Here is a 15,482-nt window from a genome sequence, read left to right as displayed (position 1 = left end):
AGCTAGTGGAATCAAATGGGCAAGCTACCAGTTTACTTATTTGAGAATCTAAATCCCATCGCGCCTTTATCATATCAACTTTTCTAAGTCATTCAAGAATGTAGAGCAGAAGGGGTGAAGCTGTCTTCCTTTGTCATATAGTGATAGGGCAAACTTAGTTAAGATGGTCTCTTTCGCCAAACTATTTTATCTTATTCAGTGTTTGCCATTGTTGTTAACAAAAGAGATTTGACACACTTAAATTATTTAGATTGTTAATTTATTTGAAAAGAGGGTAGACCTAGAATATGCTTACGAAAATTATAACAATATAGAGCTAACGGAGGTATTAATTTTCTGAATGTTGTCTCATACAACCAAGCGGCTGTTCTCCGCTTCTTATGAGATTGGCTGTATGTTCAGAGTGTATATGCTAGCACCCATTTGTAAAGTCAGTTTAACCCCACAGTAGATCTAAAAGTCGTTTTGCACCTACATGATTAAGAACTCCCACATGATGGTAGAGATAATCCACTTCTGTGGACTACATGGAAAATGTGCTACATTCTTCATCATAAACGGGGTCCAAATGCCAAAAAATCCTTGCATCTATCATTGCTTCATAACCCAGACTTTTAGAAAGGCGGACAGTTTATCTATTTACAATTTGGAGAGTTGTGGGGATTTCCACTATTTACATCTAGTTAATAAACGATAAAGAAGACTTATGACATTTTCAGAGGCATCATATACATGCGAGCGTACCCAATAGCGTTTCTCCAGGCACAACATTATATTAGTGGGGTTCTTCGTGTATTCTCAGAGGCAGATTGCGGTTACCCCTTAGATACTATGTCCCCCTCCCAAACATCAAGCAATAACTATCCATTATAATATGTTTAGAGATGTACTTGACTACTCTACGACCCAAACAGGTATTTCTCAGTGGTTTGGATATTTTCCAAATCTTATGTCAAAATGTTATTAGATGCTCTGTACAGGTCATGTAAACTTATTTCTGCTATTATGTATACCGAAATGTTTCTAAACATATACCATAACACATATCTGACCCCCAGAGACGTTCCCGGATGGGCCTTTTACAATCCAGTAACTGTATTAGATGCCAGTCACCTGATGCACTCCCTATGGGGCTGCCCTCTAGTTAGTCCATTCTGGCTTCAGATAAAGATATATGCAGAGGAAACTTTGTTAAATTGAGTCCCCTCCACACCAGAATGGGCTATACTGGGAGTCCTCCTAGCTATACAAAGAATATCCAAAGGTGGGAGAAGCTTATTGTTGGCCATAAGTGCAGCTGCACGTAAATCCATATTACACCTCTGGTTATATCACACAACCCCTTATATATCCCTATTCAAGGAAAAATTTAATTTCATATTTCGAATGGACTGGTTGGAGACGTTAATTGATAAGGATCGTCAGTTTGAGAAGTTTTTCGATATGTTGGAAAGCTACATTAATACACTTCCTACTGCTTTCAAGTCCAAGATATGGGAGTGTGTGAGACACACAGCTTGGTATGATTTGCGGATGGTGGCTGCAGATCCTCCTATTTTTGTTTGACACCTCCTATAATTTTGGTCGAGCCCAACATTTTTAGTGTTAGACCTGCGATAGATGATGCATTGAGCTGCGAGTCTAATGTGTTCTAGGGATTAATGTCTTCTTCCCTTCCATAATGTATTTTATTACACGTATTGTTCTTTATACCATTGCATGTACGATGTGACTTGTTATCATGTGCGAGTTTAATAAAATAAAAAGATTCCACAGTGACCAATTTACAAAATTATGATTGTTTTATTGGATGATCAGGCACAAGAAGTGTGTGTGAAGAGGGGGGCCATGGCTTGATTAGTGGCCTAGGCCCCTAGAATATTTAATCTGCCTCCAGTGGAAGGGGCCAGCAATAGAAGTAAACAATTTAACCAAAATTTTGTTATTGAAAGATGGCCAAATGTAGACGATAGATTAAGACGAAGGAAAGGAGATCTGTGAAGGGCTATGGTCTTTCAGCATTCTCTCCCCCTGGAACCTAGAGGAGAAAGATGCTGCACTTGCTTGGTGTTAGAAAGCTTTCCGCACAAAGTAGTAAATAAAAGCCAAAAGATTTCTGTAAAAGAAAGGTAGGTGATTAGGTTCTTGTTTTAGACATAAATATCAAAAATATAATCTAAGATAAAGTGAGGTCCTTGTAGCCCAACATTGCCGGCTGCTGCTTAAGGAGGGGTTAAAGATTGAGAAACTAAACAAACTCTGGGTTTTGAAGCTGTCTAAATGATCCCTAATTATGTGCTCCATTTTAGGAAAATTAAGGGATCATATTGGGTAAAGTGAAAAGGAAACATGAGAGACAACTGGTACTTTAAAAATGAAAGAAAACAGGATAAGTGTTTCTTTGCCACTAGTGTATTTATTATGCAGTACTTGGTAAACAGTAATATAGCTCTGTATAATGGGCAGAGAAAGGCAGTAAAATTCAGCACCAAGTGATGTCACAGAATCTGCAGCCACCACTAACAGCCAATCTAAATAATATCTATAGCATTACAGCAGAAAGTACAAAACATAAAGGGAGGGGCAATGTTTTATAGCAGATTGTTTTTAAAGAACAGCATGTTACTAACTTTACATTGTAATGTACTTTTACACATGCTGATCAGTGATTACATTTTTAAAATCTGCATGACAAATAGGGTTAAAGGTAAATTCTGACAAATGTTTCCAACCCCTAAATGTCAAGATATCTGATAAAGGCCTTCCCTGTATGCATATCCCTTGAGCCAGGAAAAATCCAGGTGACAAGATTTCCCAACGCTCATATCTTTAGTACACTCTGTTTAATTTTAATGCTGCCTTAACAGATGGCTTGGCCAGGAAGCCTATGAAATAGTTATGGTGTTATTGACAGCCATGGTAGAATGATCATGGTATGCTTCAGCAATGTGCAACTGTCATTAGTGCAAATGGAAGCCTTGTGTGGGCAGCACAGAGGCGTAGTGGTTAGCATGTCTGCCTCACAGCACTGGGGTCATGAGTTCAATTCCCGACCATGGCCATATCTGTGTGGAGTTTGTATGTTCTCCCTGTGTTTGCGTGGGTTTCCTCCGGGTGCTCCGGTTTCCTCCCACACTCCAAAAACATACTGGTAGGTTAATTGGCTGCAATAAAAAAAAAAAAAAATAAAAAAAAAAAAAATTGACCCTAGTCTCTCTCTCTGTCTGTCTGTCTGTGTGTGAGTGCGTGTCTATAGTAGGGAATTTAGACTGTAAGCTCCAATGGGGCAGGGACTGATGTGAATGAGTTCTCTGTACAGCGCTGCGGAATTAGTGGCGCTATATAAATAAATGATGATGAAATGATGATGAAGGTTGACCAGCCCCTGCAACCACATTTGTTCCACCCTTCCAGTTTTTTCATTTGCAATCCCACAAAGTTTGCAAGTGGCTGAGCATGCTGGGAGTTGTAGTTTAGCGAAAAAGTACCAACCTAATTCAATTTGTATAACAGAATTAACAAAATACATGGCCTTTTTATTCATGTATTTATTTTTAAGCACTGTGTTTCTGCTACAGTTTGTTGAATGTTGTTTAAATTGTCGGCCTGGTAAATGACTAGGAAATGTACTCCTTTGTGATATCAAGAGCACAGAGTGAGGATGATGACTCATTTGTCGTTCATTCTAATAAGAGAAATTAAATACCCACTCTGTTATTGAAATGTGAACAAATGTTGCTTGATAAAGATTCGGAATTGTATAGATGTAGGTGGAAAGTAAATAATATCCTTTAATGATAAGAACCAACTGGAGCATGTTGGAAGACGACGACCAGAATATCAAGTTACAGATGTTTCAGAATTGACCACATACACAAATGTAAAAACACCAAACTATACATTCACAATATAAAATGAAAATATTGTTACTAACACTATTCTTGAACTGTATCCTGTTCTATTTTAAAATAGAGAACTTGAGAAATTGCTGTTTAGGTATAATCAGATGTATTTTAGTACAGATATAGAATAGGACATTAAATGACACAACATGAGCAAAAAAGTGGACAATCCCTTAATAATCAATCCAGCCCCTAATTATAAGTAATTGGATGGTGCTGAGGACTTAGTCTGTGCATAGCGCTTAAATAGAGCTCTATAGAGGTTCAATGGACATTTTGAAATGAACATGGAAAGTAACAAGTCTGCATTTGACAACATGCCACCCTATTTGTTATGTGTGGGGGACAAAATTGATTGTGAATGAAATACCCAAAGTGAACAGCCCCTTTTTATCTGTCTACACATGGGCATATCCCTGTGTTCTGGTCTGATCAAAATGTGGTTGTTTTTTGGCTAATTTACCCATCCACATGGTTGACCAAACTGGACTCATTGATTGATTCTCTTTGTGCTTACGCCGGTTGCCTGGATCATATGGGGACAATTAATTTGATCGACCGGTGACTGCACAAACTAGCGGATTGTTGACATCAGACAACCGAATTTCCGGACAGTCAGGATATTGATGAGGGTTGCTGTTCAATTTGTGTCCACCAGCACAAATTTGGCCAATTAGAATCACATCATGTATGAGACACTTAAAACATCACCCTTATGGAATCTTCTGCCGATATACATATTGCATAGATTTTTCCCCTGAGTACAGAAATGAGTCTTCTATTCTTCAAGACCAGAGTGTGACTTCAGGAAGGTATTGGCAGCTTGAATATCTGTCATCACACAATACATCATCATCATTTATTTATATAGCGCTGTACAGAGAACTCACTCACATTAGTCCCTGCCCCATTGGAGCTTACAGTCTAAATTCCCTAACACACACACACACACAGACAGACTAGGGTCAATTTTGATAGCAGCCAATTAACCTACCAGTATGTTTTTGGCGTGTGGGAGGAAACCGGAGCACCCGGAGGAAACCCACGCAAACACGGGGAGAACATACAAACTCCACACAGATAAGGCCATGGTCGGGAATTGAACTCATAACCCCAGCGCTGTGAGGCAGAGGTGCTAACCACTTAGCACGGTGGCATACACTTCAAATATTGTTCTCCTCAGATCCACAACTAAAGTTTTTATCTTCTGGTTGATAATTATTTCAATAGATATTTTACTTAATCAAGACTGAACAGGCTTGCTAAGGAGCAGAGGCTCCTTGAGACCATAACGGGCAGCGTCCTCTACTCTGTGTCTCATGTCGGTCCCTGTTTTGTCCTAACCTGCATTGCTTTTGTGTGCCATGTAATATGTTCTATTAATTGCATCCATGTATTTATTATTCTGCTTCTCTGTACACATTATTATCTGTATGTAATTACATAATTTAGTCATTTTATTGTATGTTCTAACCCCCTATGTACAGCGTTGTAGAAACCTTTGGCGTCTCATATATAAAAGTTAAATAAAATGGATAAATTAAGTCCTCACACCACTTGATCTTTAGTCACACGTATCTATTGCTTATTGCAATCAATGAGACGGATGGATACAGCAATTGATTTAGTGTCATGTTGCATGTGTTGTGAATGAGAACCATTATATGAACTGAAGTGATCCAGTCCATTTAGAGAAGCAGATCTTGTTTTAAAAATGTAATAGTTATACTGTTATCTTGGACTGTGAGCAGTCTAAGGTAGACTTTCAAATAGCTACATTATTGTTAGTTTGTTGTCATGACCTAATAATCTGTCTGCTGTAAAGAGAGTATATTGTCCAATATGGCATTACTGGTAGTAACAGTTTTCTTATCAATATTTTAGTTATCTGATATTCCAGCGCTGTAAGGAACAGATGTCTAAACTGATGATGGGGATAGCTAATGTCTGAATTCAGTGTATATCTATTTGCATATCTGTCTGACTTTTTATATGTACATGTTCTATATACGTATCTTTCTGCCGTTTGTTTTCCATGCCTGGAGACATTCCTAGTAACTATATTTTTATGTTTATTTTCCATTTGTTTTATGCTTTTTTTTTTTTTTTTTTAATTAATAAATAAAATACATATAAAAAATGAAAGTTACTAATGTTTGGAGAGGAAGGTGAAGATGCTGATAACGAAAGTGTTTTGTGGAATTTTCTCTGTTAAGGAATAATTTTGACAGCGATAATTTGTAAAGTATGGGAGTCGATATAGCTTTATATCGAGTATGCCTTTATATATGTGCGCGCATATATTTTTCACAATATTCATTAAACATACTTCTACATGGACAGAGAAAATCTTCCAATTACAGTCATATATTTCACAGAGATACCCCCTTTACAAGCTATATATTGCAGAGAAATGCCCATATTGCAAGCCATATATTGCAGTGAGTACCCCCCCACATTGCAGGGAAATGCCCCTATTTTCAGATACATGTTGCAGATTACTTTCAGTTGCCTGCCATATGCTGCTCAGACAAAGCCAATTGCCAGCCACTTGCTGTCCGATACCCCACATTGCTGCCATATATTACATGTACCCCCATTGTCAGCTGCATGTTGCTCAGATACCCTCAAGCTTGCGCACATTAGTCCCCCCCCCACAACTCAGTTTCCAACCCCCATGCTCTCTACCCAAACACTTATGTGTGAGTTGGGCCCTCTTCAGATTTTCTTGAGGTGTCCACATCACAGTGCTTTATTGGTGTTCCAGGGTCATTTAGGACTTTCTGCGAGTACGGTCAGAGTTGTACATACTATACTCCTTGGTGTATATTTACACCCCACTCAATGGTTAAGCAAGTATTATTATTTTCTTTTTCACTATATAGCACTTAGCAACTATCAATATGTGTCACTGCAAATTGCAGCAATATATAATGGATTATCGCTGCAATTTTCACTGCCTGAGCTTTGCTTTTTGTAGCTTAATAAATTGCAAATGCGGTAAGCTGACTGTTAACCCTTTCTTAAATAAGAGAAAGAGGCAAAGAAGCCTTTTGCTGGTGTTTATGCTTGCAGATTGTTCTATTTAACAAGCTCTTCACTGCTTGTTAAATATATCCCATAGCCTTCATTTCGGGGAAAGTGCTGTATAGAAACATTTGAATCAATCACCACAAAGCAGGTTTTGCTTTGCTTGTGAGCTACTTCTCGCCCAAACTCTGATCCCCTCTTCCAACTCGCACATACTTCTTATCCACCCAAGTAATCTAGCCCTCACAATCACCCATCTTATATAATCCACCAACATCAAGCTATATTGGCCTTCATAGCTATCCAAATGACATAGTCATGTGCAGCCATATATTGATAAAATCCATACATATATTTTATAGTCCAATGAATTTCTAGCCATATTCCCTCTATATTTTATAGTCCTCCTCCTCTACAATGGGACATATTCCCTCTTATCCACACATAATAGAGTTGCCTCTATGTTCGAATGTGTAGCTTCAAATAAATATAATGGGTTTAACAAATACAAAGACACACATATTTAGCACCCACTTAGCCTGCTACTGTACTTTTTGTTCCCCCCTATTCACACTAGAACATTTCTGAAGGCCCACTACGGTAGTACGGTGCCCACTACGGTACCATTGGTGTAAAACAAGTATATGCTCCCTCCATGCTTCTCATGACGTCAGTAGGATAACCTGGAGCCTTCTGTGGTCAGACTATTTACAGAAATGTCATTTATGTCAGGTAAAGAATCTGTGAAAACTTGAAAACTTTCAATTTCATATTAAGATAGTTTATGTTTTCAGCCATCTTGTCTGTCTTTCAACCATTTTACGCTCATCCACCAATTTTACTGCCACATCCCCTACTACTCCTTATCTCATCGTGCCCCTTTTCTATCAGCTTGCGAATCTATACCAGACCATTATCAGGGACGCTAGGACAGGTGCTCACTATTAATCTGCACCGATTTAGAGCATCTCCATATGTATACCAAATTGGAGAATAATATATATATCTCACTTTATGATCATATAGCTTATTTATAATCTAGGCTACCGTTCATTAGCTCTATTTTTGCCCATTACCTACCACATCTTGATGTACTACTAACCTATCCAGCGGTGGTTACTGAAGGGTTAACTTATTTTAAATCTATTTTTCTATCCTTCTATGTGTTTTTATCTCTATATTTCGCCAAGTATTTACATGTGTTATAATAAAGGCATTTGCCCTGTTACATATGATATACTGACTATTTAAATTTTGGAAACCAGAGTGCCCTTGCTCTTTGAGCTACAACTTTCTCTGCTCCCCTTCCTTTTTTGGACACATCCCCTACTACTCCTTATCTCATCGTGCCCCTTTTCTATCCGCTCATCTCTGGCTATGTTCCGTACTCGTTCTAATCCAATTTTCTCTCTCACCCCTCTTTACTGCTATCTACCCACTCCTTTCAGCTTATCTGTCAAATGCCACATTTGTTTCTTCTTACTTCAGCTTGAGCCATCCGTGCCTCTGGTTGCTTGCTGGTCATTGGCTAATTCAGAGGTATGATGTGAGGCTTGCTCCATCTCATGGGAAGGGAGGAATGTCTATCAGTATGACACGTACATGCAGGCTGGGCTCTCTTATCCACCCTGTCAGCTGCTCACCTCTGGTTTTCATTATTTTCTATGCCATTACATTTATGTAGATTTTAACGCTTATTACCATCATCACAATACAATTGTATTCTTGTTTCCTCTTTACCAGTATGTGTGATTTTCATTCCATTCCTACATTATGGAGATTAAAAAGGGACTTCTCGTTTTTTTTTATTCCGATTAGTCATATATTTAATAGTATGAAATAATGAGTAATAATTATGGGGCACTATAGTACTTATTGTGTAGTTCGTGGTGGAGACGGAAGGGGCTTCCTTCCACATCTGGCCGATGTAGGGCTGGCGGAAATTGACTGTCCATAATCATTGGTCCGCACAGCCACACTCCTACTAGGCAGAACGCTCTGCAGACAGCCTGGGGGGAGGGGGGGCACAGGTTTGCACCTCTTTAGGCTGCCTGTATCTAGTGGGCCCAGGAAGCAGCCACACTGGTACCCAAGATTACGTTGATTAAATGACTTTATAAATAATTAATTGGGTTTGATAAAGAGAATAAGTGAGTGCTACACTGATATGTATAATCGTGACTTGTCAGTAGCACTTTTTTTAATTACGTTTTATAGTATTATGTATTTATTTTTTATATTTCTTTTCTGTGCTGTTTAACTAAAATTTATAGGCCACAGGATTACTTGCTATTTTCCAAATCTGGCTTGTGTCTGCCCGTATTTCAAGTCAACTTAACAATACAAGTTTATTTGTAGTGCAGTATGACGTGTTCTAGTTTGAACAACAATAGGATTATCCAGAAATGTATCCAAATATTTGACACACTCTTTCTTTTTAGTTAAGTGACAGATTTTAGTGATTATTATTCATTTAATTTAGTGAGAATATCTCTGCTTTATTTTTTCTCCTGTATTGTCATTAGTTTCCCCAGAGGTGTGACTTGCAAAACCAGACCACACAGCAAAATTTGGGGGGCAATGCACATCACCTTACTTACACGATCCCCACCACACTACTATATACCTCCTAACTGTCCCATTCAAAGGCCTTAAAGGAAACAAAACAGGGCAGTGTTTCTCCCTCAAAGTTGATGTTTCTGGGTGGGGCTTGTGCGGATCGGTCCACATTGGGAGGTATGCTGCTGTGTTACGCACTGATAGAATCCAAATGTACAATCACTGATAGCAGCTGAACAGCATTTAGCGTTGATGAATCTAATGCAAGTTACAATGAAAGCAAATGTCTCATTGGTTGCTTAGGTCTATTACACATATGTTAGTATATAACCACAATAAACACTTCTTATTCTCTAAGAAAAAGATTATTTTATGATTTATGCAATGTTTTCATTTTTACAATGAACTTGTTTGTGTCTCCTAATTAAACAAAAACAAGTGACAAGCATTAGCTAGTCAGGTCACTGTGTACTATTCTCAGGCTGATGGTGTGTCATGCATGCCATTTGATTCACAGAAAGACAGAAGAGAAGCCAAGTCAAATTCTTTTGTTCAAACTCTGTAAATGGTTTGGGACAATTAATTTCCAATCGTTTCCCAGTAGAGCAGATTTACTTGTATATTAATGAGGCACAGGTGTTAGGCCCCTTGTGTGTGTAAGCCTGGGAGGCATATTTAGGTTGTTTATCTAGTCAGCCAAGGTACTGCAAGGTGCTCGAGCTTGCCTTTTTTTAACAGTTTATACAGTGAGGCCTTTTTTTTTCATTTTTCAATGCTTTTTTATTTTAATTTTCCTGCACCTGTTAAAAATTTAAAACTGTTCATGTAGAAATAAGTACAAAGCCATTGTGCTGGTTAATAGCACAAACAGTTAAATAATGAAGGCCTCTATTATGTTTAACAGACCAATCTGTCATTAAGGTAAGAAAAAAGGTTAATTTAAGCAAATATTTTATGAGGACTTAATAGTTATTAGCTCAAGTTCCTCGCAAATAATTCTGCCATTGTGTGCTTCTCCTGCCTGCATACGGAAATATGGCCGTGCCCATATTAATATTCATTTTTCTTGTTTACGCACTGAACTGCAGTACCAACATTTTAGAGAAAATGGAATGGCCTCCATAGGCATTATGAATTTCAGTAGCTGGCATAATTATAGCGATCTACATATTCATTAAATCCTGAGAAGAAATGTGTCCAAAAAAAGACAGCCATGCGTTTTACAACTATGCTTGAATAAAATAAAGAAAAAAAATCTTACCACAAATGCTATCTGTATTATTACTCTTTGTGCAACAGAACCTGTTCCTGTAATATGTTTCTTAAATATAATACATCCGTGTGTTTTACTTTCATAGCAAAGAATGGGAAGAACTTTTTGTAAACAGCAATTATTTGGCAACGATACGTCTGAAAGGGATTAATGGGCAGCTGAGAAGCAGCAGGTTCCGGAGTGTTTGCTGGAAGGTAAGTAGAAAATATTTATTTATAGTTTGTGGTTGCAGTGTATCAACATTGTACCTGATGCGCTTGAAGATTACTGATGCACTCATAGGATTTTCCAGGCGACTAAATCTACTGTTTCTGAATCTTTTATTATTATGTACAGGATATTTTGTAATCACACAGAGCCGCCTTTTTAGTATTTTAGAGGAAAACAAAGAACAAGAATTGTTCTGTTCAAAACACAAAATAGCAGAAACGTTCATGCTGGGGAGACACAACTTCTACCATTTTGTGATATCCATGTATCATCTCCCTGTCATGATGTGGTGATGGTTCATCCCATATTTATCCCAGGGTATATAACTAAGCACCTAAGGAAAGCCACTTTCTGTCATAGGTAATAATTCTTGTATATCCTGTATCCCAGACATGCTAATTAGGTGCAACATCTTTTCAATATGTCATTACTATTAAATAAATGCTGTTTGTAAAGCTACTAAGATTACTGCAGGACAATTAACCTTTTTAACAAACAGTTTGCAACCAGAGCAGACCAAACTTGCATGCAGTTATATTTAAAAAATATTGTAAATGTATGTTTTGGACCTAATGTTCTTTTTAAGTTTAGTCTCCTCTAATCAGCTGGTATTAGTGGGTCTTCATACCACTTGGCAATACACAGATTTGATTAGAGTTTGGATAATGTTAGATCTAAGGTTAATGGTTAGGCTCAGAAGGGGATCGAAATTGGCCCTATAAAAAAGAAGTTACCAAATAATATGCATTTGTTCTACAAAGAAGTGTGTTGGAATTTATATTTCTATTTATACTATGTTTTGCAATATGTTTTAGGACTGTGCTTGTACTGACATTTCACCTAAAAAAAGCAAGAACTGTGGCTAGTTTGTTAATTGAAATGCTTATTACCAATACATCCCAGTACCATCACAATTCAGTGTACTAAGGCTTACTTATGAAAGCACAAACCCACAGTGAAAATGCTGTTTTATGACACCATGCACCGTCTTTTGCATAAAAGCAACTGTTTTTTTGAGAAATACAGGAATTTGTGGGCCCAAATCATATCATTTGTGGATTAACTTTTTTTGCATTGTCTGGTGCGATTAGTTTGACAGAACATTTAGTTTCTCGCAAAGTACCAAGTAGACCAATTTATGCGCCTATGTTTGCTGAGCAAAGCACAGGGTCTGATTATCCAATAGGCTGACTAGTCTGCAGCCTGGAGTGCAAGGCGTTTGGAGGCCGCAACATTTTTAGAAGTGTAAAATTGTGACGGAGTGAAATAAACTAAAATTCATTTTAAAATATAAGATAATAGTTGTTCTCCAAAGTAAAAAGAAAACATGAAAAAAAAATGTCACATGCTTTTAAATGTACATCCATTTGCGTGGCATATCTTATATTATAATAGTGATGACTGACACGGCATAGTCTTTGAATTAAAGAGCATGATTGTGTGTGGGCAGCACAGTGGCTTAGTGGTTAGCACTTCTGTCTCACAGCATGAGTTCAATTCCTGACCATGGTCTTATCTTTATGGAGTTTGTATGTTCTCCCTGTGTTTGCGTGGGTTTCCTCCAGGTTTTCTCCCATAGTGCAAAAACATACTAGTACATTAATTAGCTCCTATCAAATTGACCCTAGTCTGTGTGTGTGTTAGAGAATTTAGTCTGTAAGCTCTGTTGGCGCAATGAGTTCTCTTTATAGCGCTGTGGAATTAGTGACGCTATTTGAATAAATAAATGATGATGTTGATGTGTGTAAGTAGCATAGAACAAATGTATGTAATTAAGGTATACCATACAAGTGCATTGTATGTATAGTACACATTGAAACCATCTTTATTTCTGTAAATAATGTAAAAAAAAACCACATAAAAATAAAAGGGACCTGATGTGGTAGGTGATAGGGACCTGACGTGGTAGGAGATAGGGTGCCTGACGTGGTAGGAGATAGGGTACCTCACGTGGTAGACAATAGGGAGCTACGAGCGCATTAGCCTAAGGCGGCCTGAACCCTTAATTAGGATTTGGCAAAGCATAAACAAATTTAGTCCCTTATTTCCCCAGAGGGGTAGTCTAGGTATATTCTTACTATGCCACCTATCTCTGGCACTTGGGTCCACTCTGCGGCTCTAGCTCAGTTTCTTTTACTTCAGGCCTTTGTGGGGGAATCAGATAAACAGGTGACCCTACACATGTACACTTAAGAACAGCAAAGTTCATGTGATGCAGCAAGCATAGTGGTGTACAGTTACCATTTTAATTAAATGGGGGTCAGACCATCACTATTTATTGAAATAAGAGGTTGGACTATACTTGTCTCTTTCAGTTTCACACTCCAGCACAATTAATTTAGTTACTTTAAGCAGTACAGTTACTTGACCAAAGAGCTGACATTCCCTCACAGTTGGATTGTTACTCTACTGTCACTTCTCCGCTCTTTCACAGTCATGGTCACTCCATCTTGCTCACCTGAACTGCTTTCCGGTTCACCTCCTTCCATCCTCAACTACACTCAGAACAATGATGAGGTCTTACAGCATCACTGACCTCTCACTACATTCCGGGGACTCCCACTCAAGCCTCAGCAGCGTTTCGAACTCGAGCTCACACTGCAGGCAGCTTCAGTGACCGTTAGAATCACAGGTATACAGGACTTGAACTAGCATCACTAGAAAATTAGCCCATCAGTCAAGTTCTCCAGGGATTGGTGGGTTCATTTTTTTTTCCACAGGCACCTCAGTAACACTTAAATTCTCCCAAAACCTTATTTTCCACATGGCACCTGATCGGGATGATAGGACAGAGCCATCAAATGAGGACTGTCCTGTCTATATTGGGAGGTGTGTGTGTGTGTGTGTTTGTGTGTGTGTGTGTGTGTGTGTGTGTGTAACATCTTGCTCAAAACGGTGCTTTTATTGTTCCAGCACAATAAGTGAGCATACACTTCGTCAGGATGCCACCAAGTAACCTAACTGGGTAAAGTCTCAAAAAAGTCCGTTCAAAGTTCTGGGAAGGGTAGGTAGTGCACTTACCTTCCTCCCCAGGTTGTCTGTCTGGGTGCTCCATTCCAGGGTCAGCCTTCCAGATAAAGATAACTCTGGCTAGTCCCAGTTAACCTTTCTGGGCACCGGCCACTATCTTGTGTCAGTCGCAGAGCACAAATGCAAAATTCAGGTTTATATAAATGACACTTCTCCCACAGCTCTGGCTTGACGGACAGGCGACACTCCCACCATGCTTTTAGAAGAAAGTCTATTCAGTTGCTCTGTAATTTAACTTCATTGCAGACAAACCTTGTCAGCCTTGCTATTAGCTGTGGAAAGATACTTTCAAAGCACTTTTAATTCACATTTTGTACTTTTATTTTATCACACATGTCTTACACCTATATCTCTGAACCTAGGTGCACTGCCATACCTGTGTGTAACCCGGTCTGCAGCCTTTACCTGCAGAATGTCAGCTGAATAGCTGATTCCTCTCTTAGAGGCCTGTACAAACCATTGCCATAGTAATTCTTTATTTATATAGCACCTTTCTCCCTATAGGACTCAAAGCACTTTACTTTGTTGCAGACTATAAGGCAGCCATCTTAGCTGCTATTTTATGCAATCTTTCTCATCTGTCAATGCCCCATTGGAACTTACAGTCTTAATTGCCTACCACACACACTAGTGTCCATTTTGTCAGAAGCCAATTTACTTACCAATATGATTTTGGACTGTGTAGGAGGAAATAGGAGTACTGGAGGAATCCCATGCTAAACAGGGGAGAGCATACAAACTCCACACAGAAAAGGCCATTGTAGGAATTGAACCCATGACCCCAGTGCTCTGAGACACTAATGCTATCAACTGAGCCTAACATGATGTTCTATGTTACATTCCTAATTGAGGGGCAAGGAGGAATTCACACACTTATACGGCATTTTCATCAGTGGGCTTCTTGATGCAACTTGTGGTTAAGCTGCTGATATGACTAAAAACATGCAAAGTTTATATACTTTTCCAGCAACAGTGGAAGGAGCAAGTGCAGAATGACATTTATAATAAGTCTGATGTATAAACCTTGTTCAATATAGCTGTTTCACAGACTCCCTTCACCAGTTTGATAGGAGTCTCACGTCACTACTCTCTGCTGTTGGGGGACCATGCATCTCACACTTTCCAACTCTCAGTTTGTGAAGTACCCTGTACTGCTGTAAACGTTCCGATCATCTGTGTCCTCTTCCAAGCTGATCTATCCCCTCCCAGTGCACAATTGAGGACATCTAGTGCAAGCAGTTGAAGACTTAAATAAAACAAGACTTTTATTTTTCAAACGTTACTGAAAAATGGAATCTCCAGTTATATGCAAATTATTTCAATTCACTTCCTGACCATATTCACTAATATGCAATGCTTGGCATCAGCTTACGTGAATCATCATCATTGTCATAAATATTTATTTATATAGTGCCAGCTATAGGGGCCATTTATTTTTAATTTGGTTACCCCCGATGGGTCATTGTCCACCTCTTATG

The 15,482-nt window shown here is 38.5% G+C and overlaps 1 protein-coding gene across 1 annotated transcript in view; it reads left to right on the top strand.

The window, feature by feature from the left end:
• TBC1D5 (TBC1 domain family member 5) overlaps window positions 1–15,482 on the top strand; it is a 317,866-nt gene that overhangs the window by 100,301 nt on the left and 202,083 nt on the right. Inside the window, exon 4 of the mRNA XM_075212315.1 lies at window positions 10,850–10,958. Coding sequence (XP_075068416.1) covers window positions 10,850–10,958 — 109 coding nt within the window. The remainder of the gene's footprint in view (window positions 1–10,849; window positions 10,959–15,482) is intronic.

Source organism: Mixophyes fleayi, chromosome 5, assembly GCF_038048845.1.
Source record: "Mixophyes fleayi isolate aMixFle1 chromosome 5, aMixFle1.hap1, whole genome shotgun sequence".
Taxonomy (NCBI): Eukaryota; Metazoa; Chordata; class Amphibia; order Anura; family Limnodynastidae; genus Mixophyes; species Mixophyes fleayi.
The sequence above is the reverse complement of the archived record's forward strand: the minus strand, read 5'-3'. Positions and strand labels throughout refer to the sequence as shown.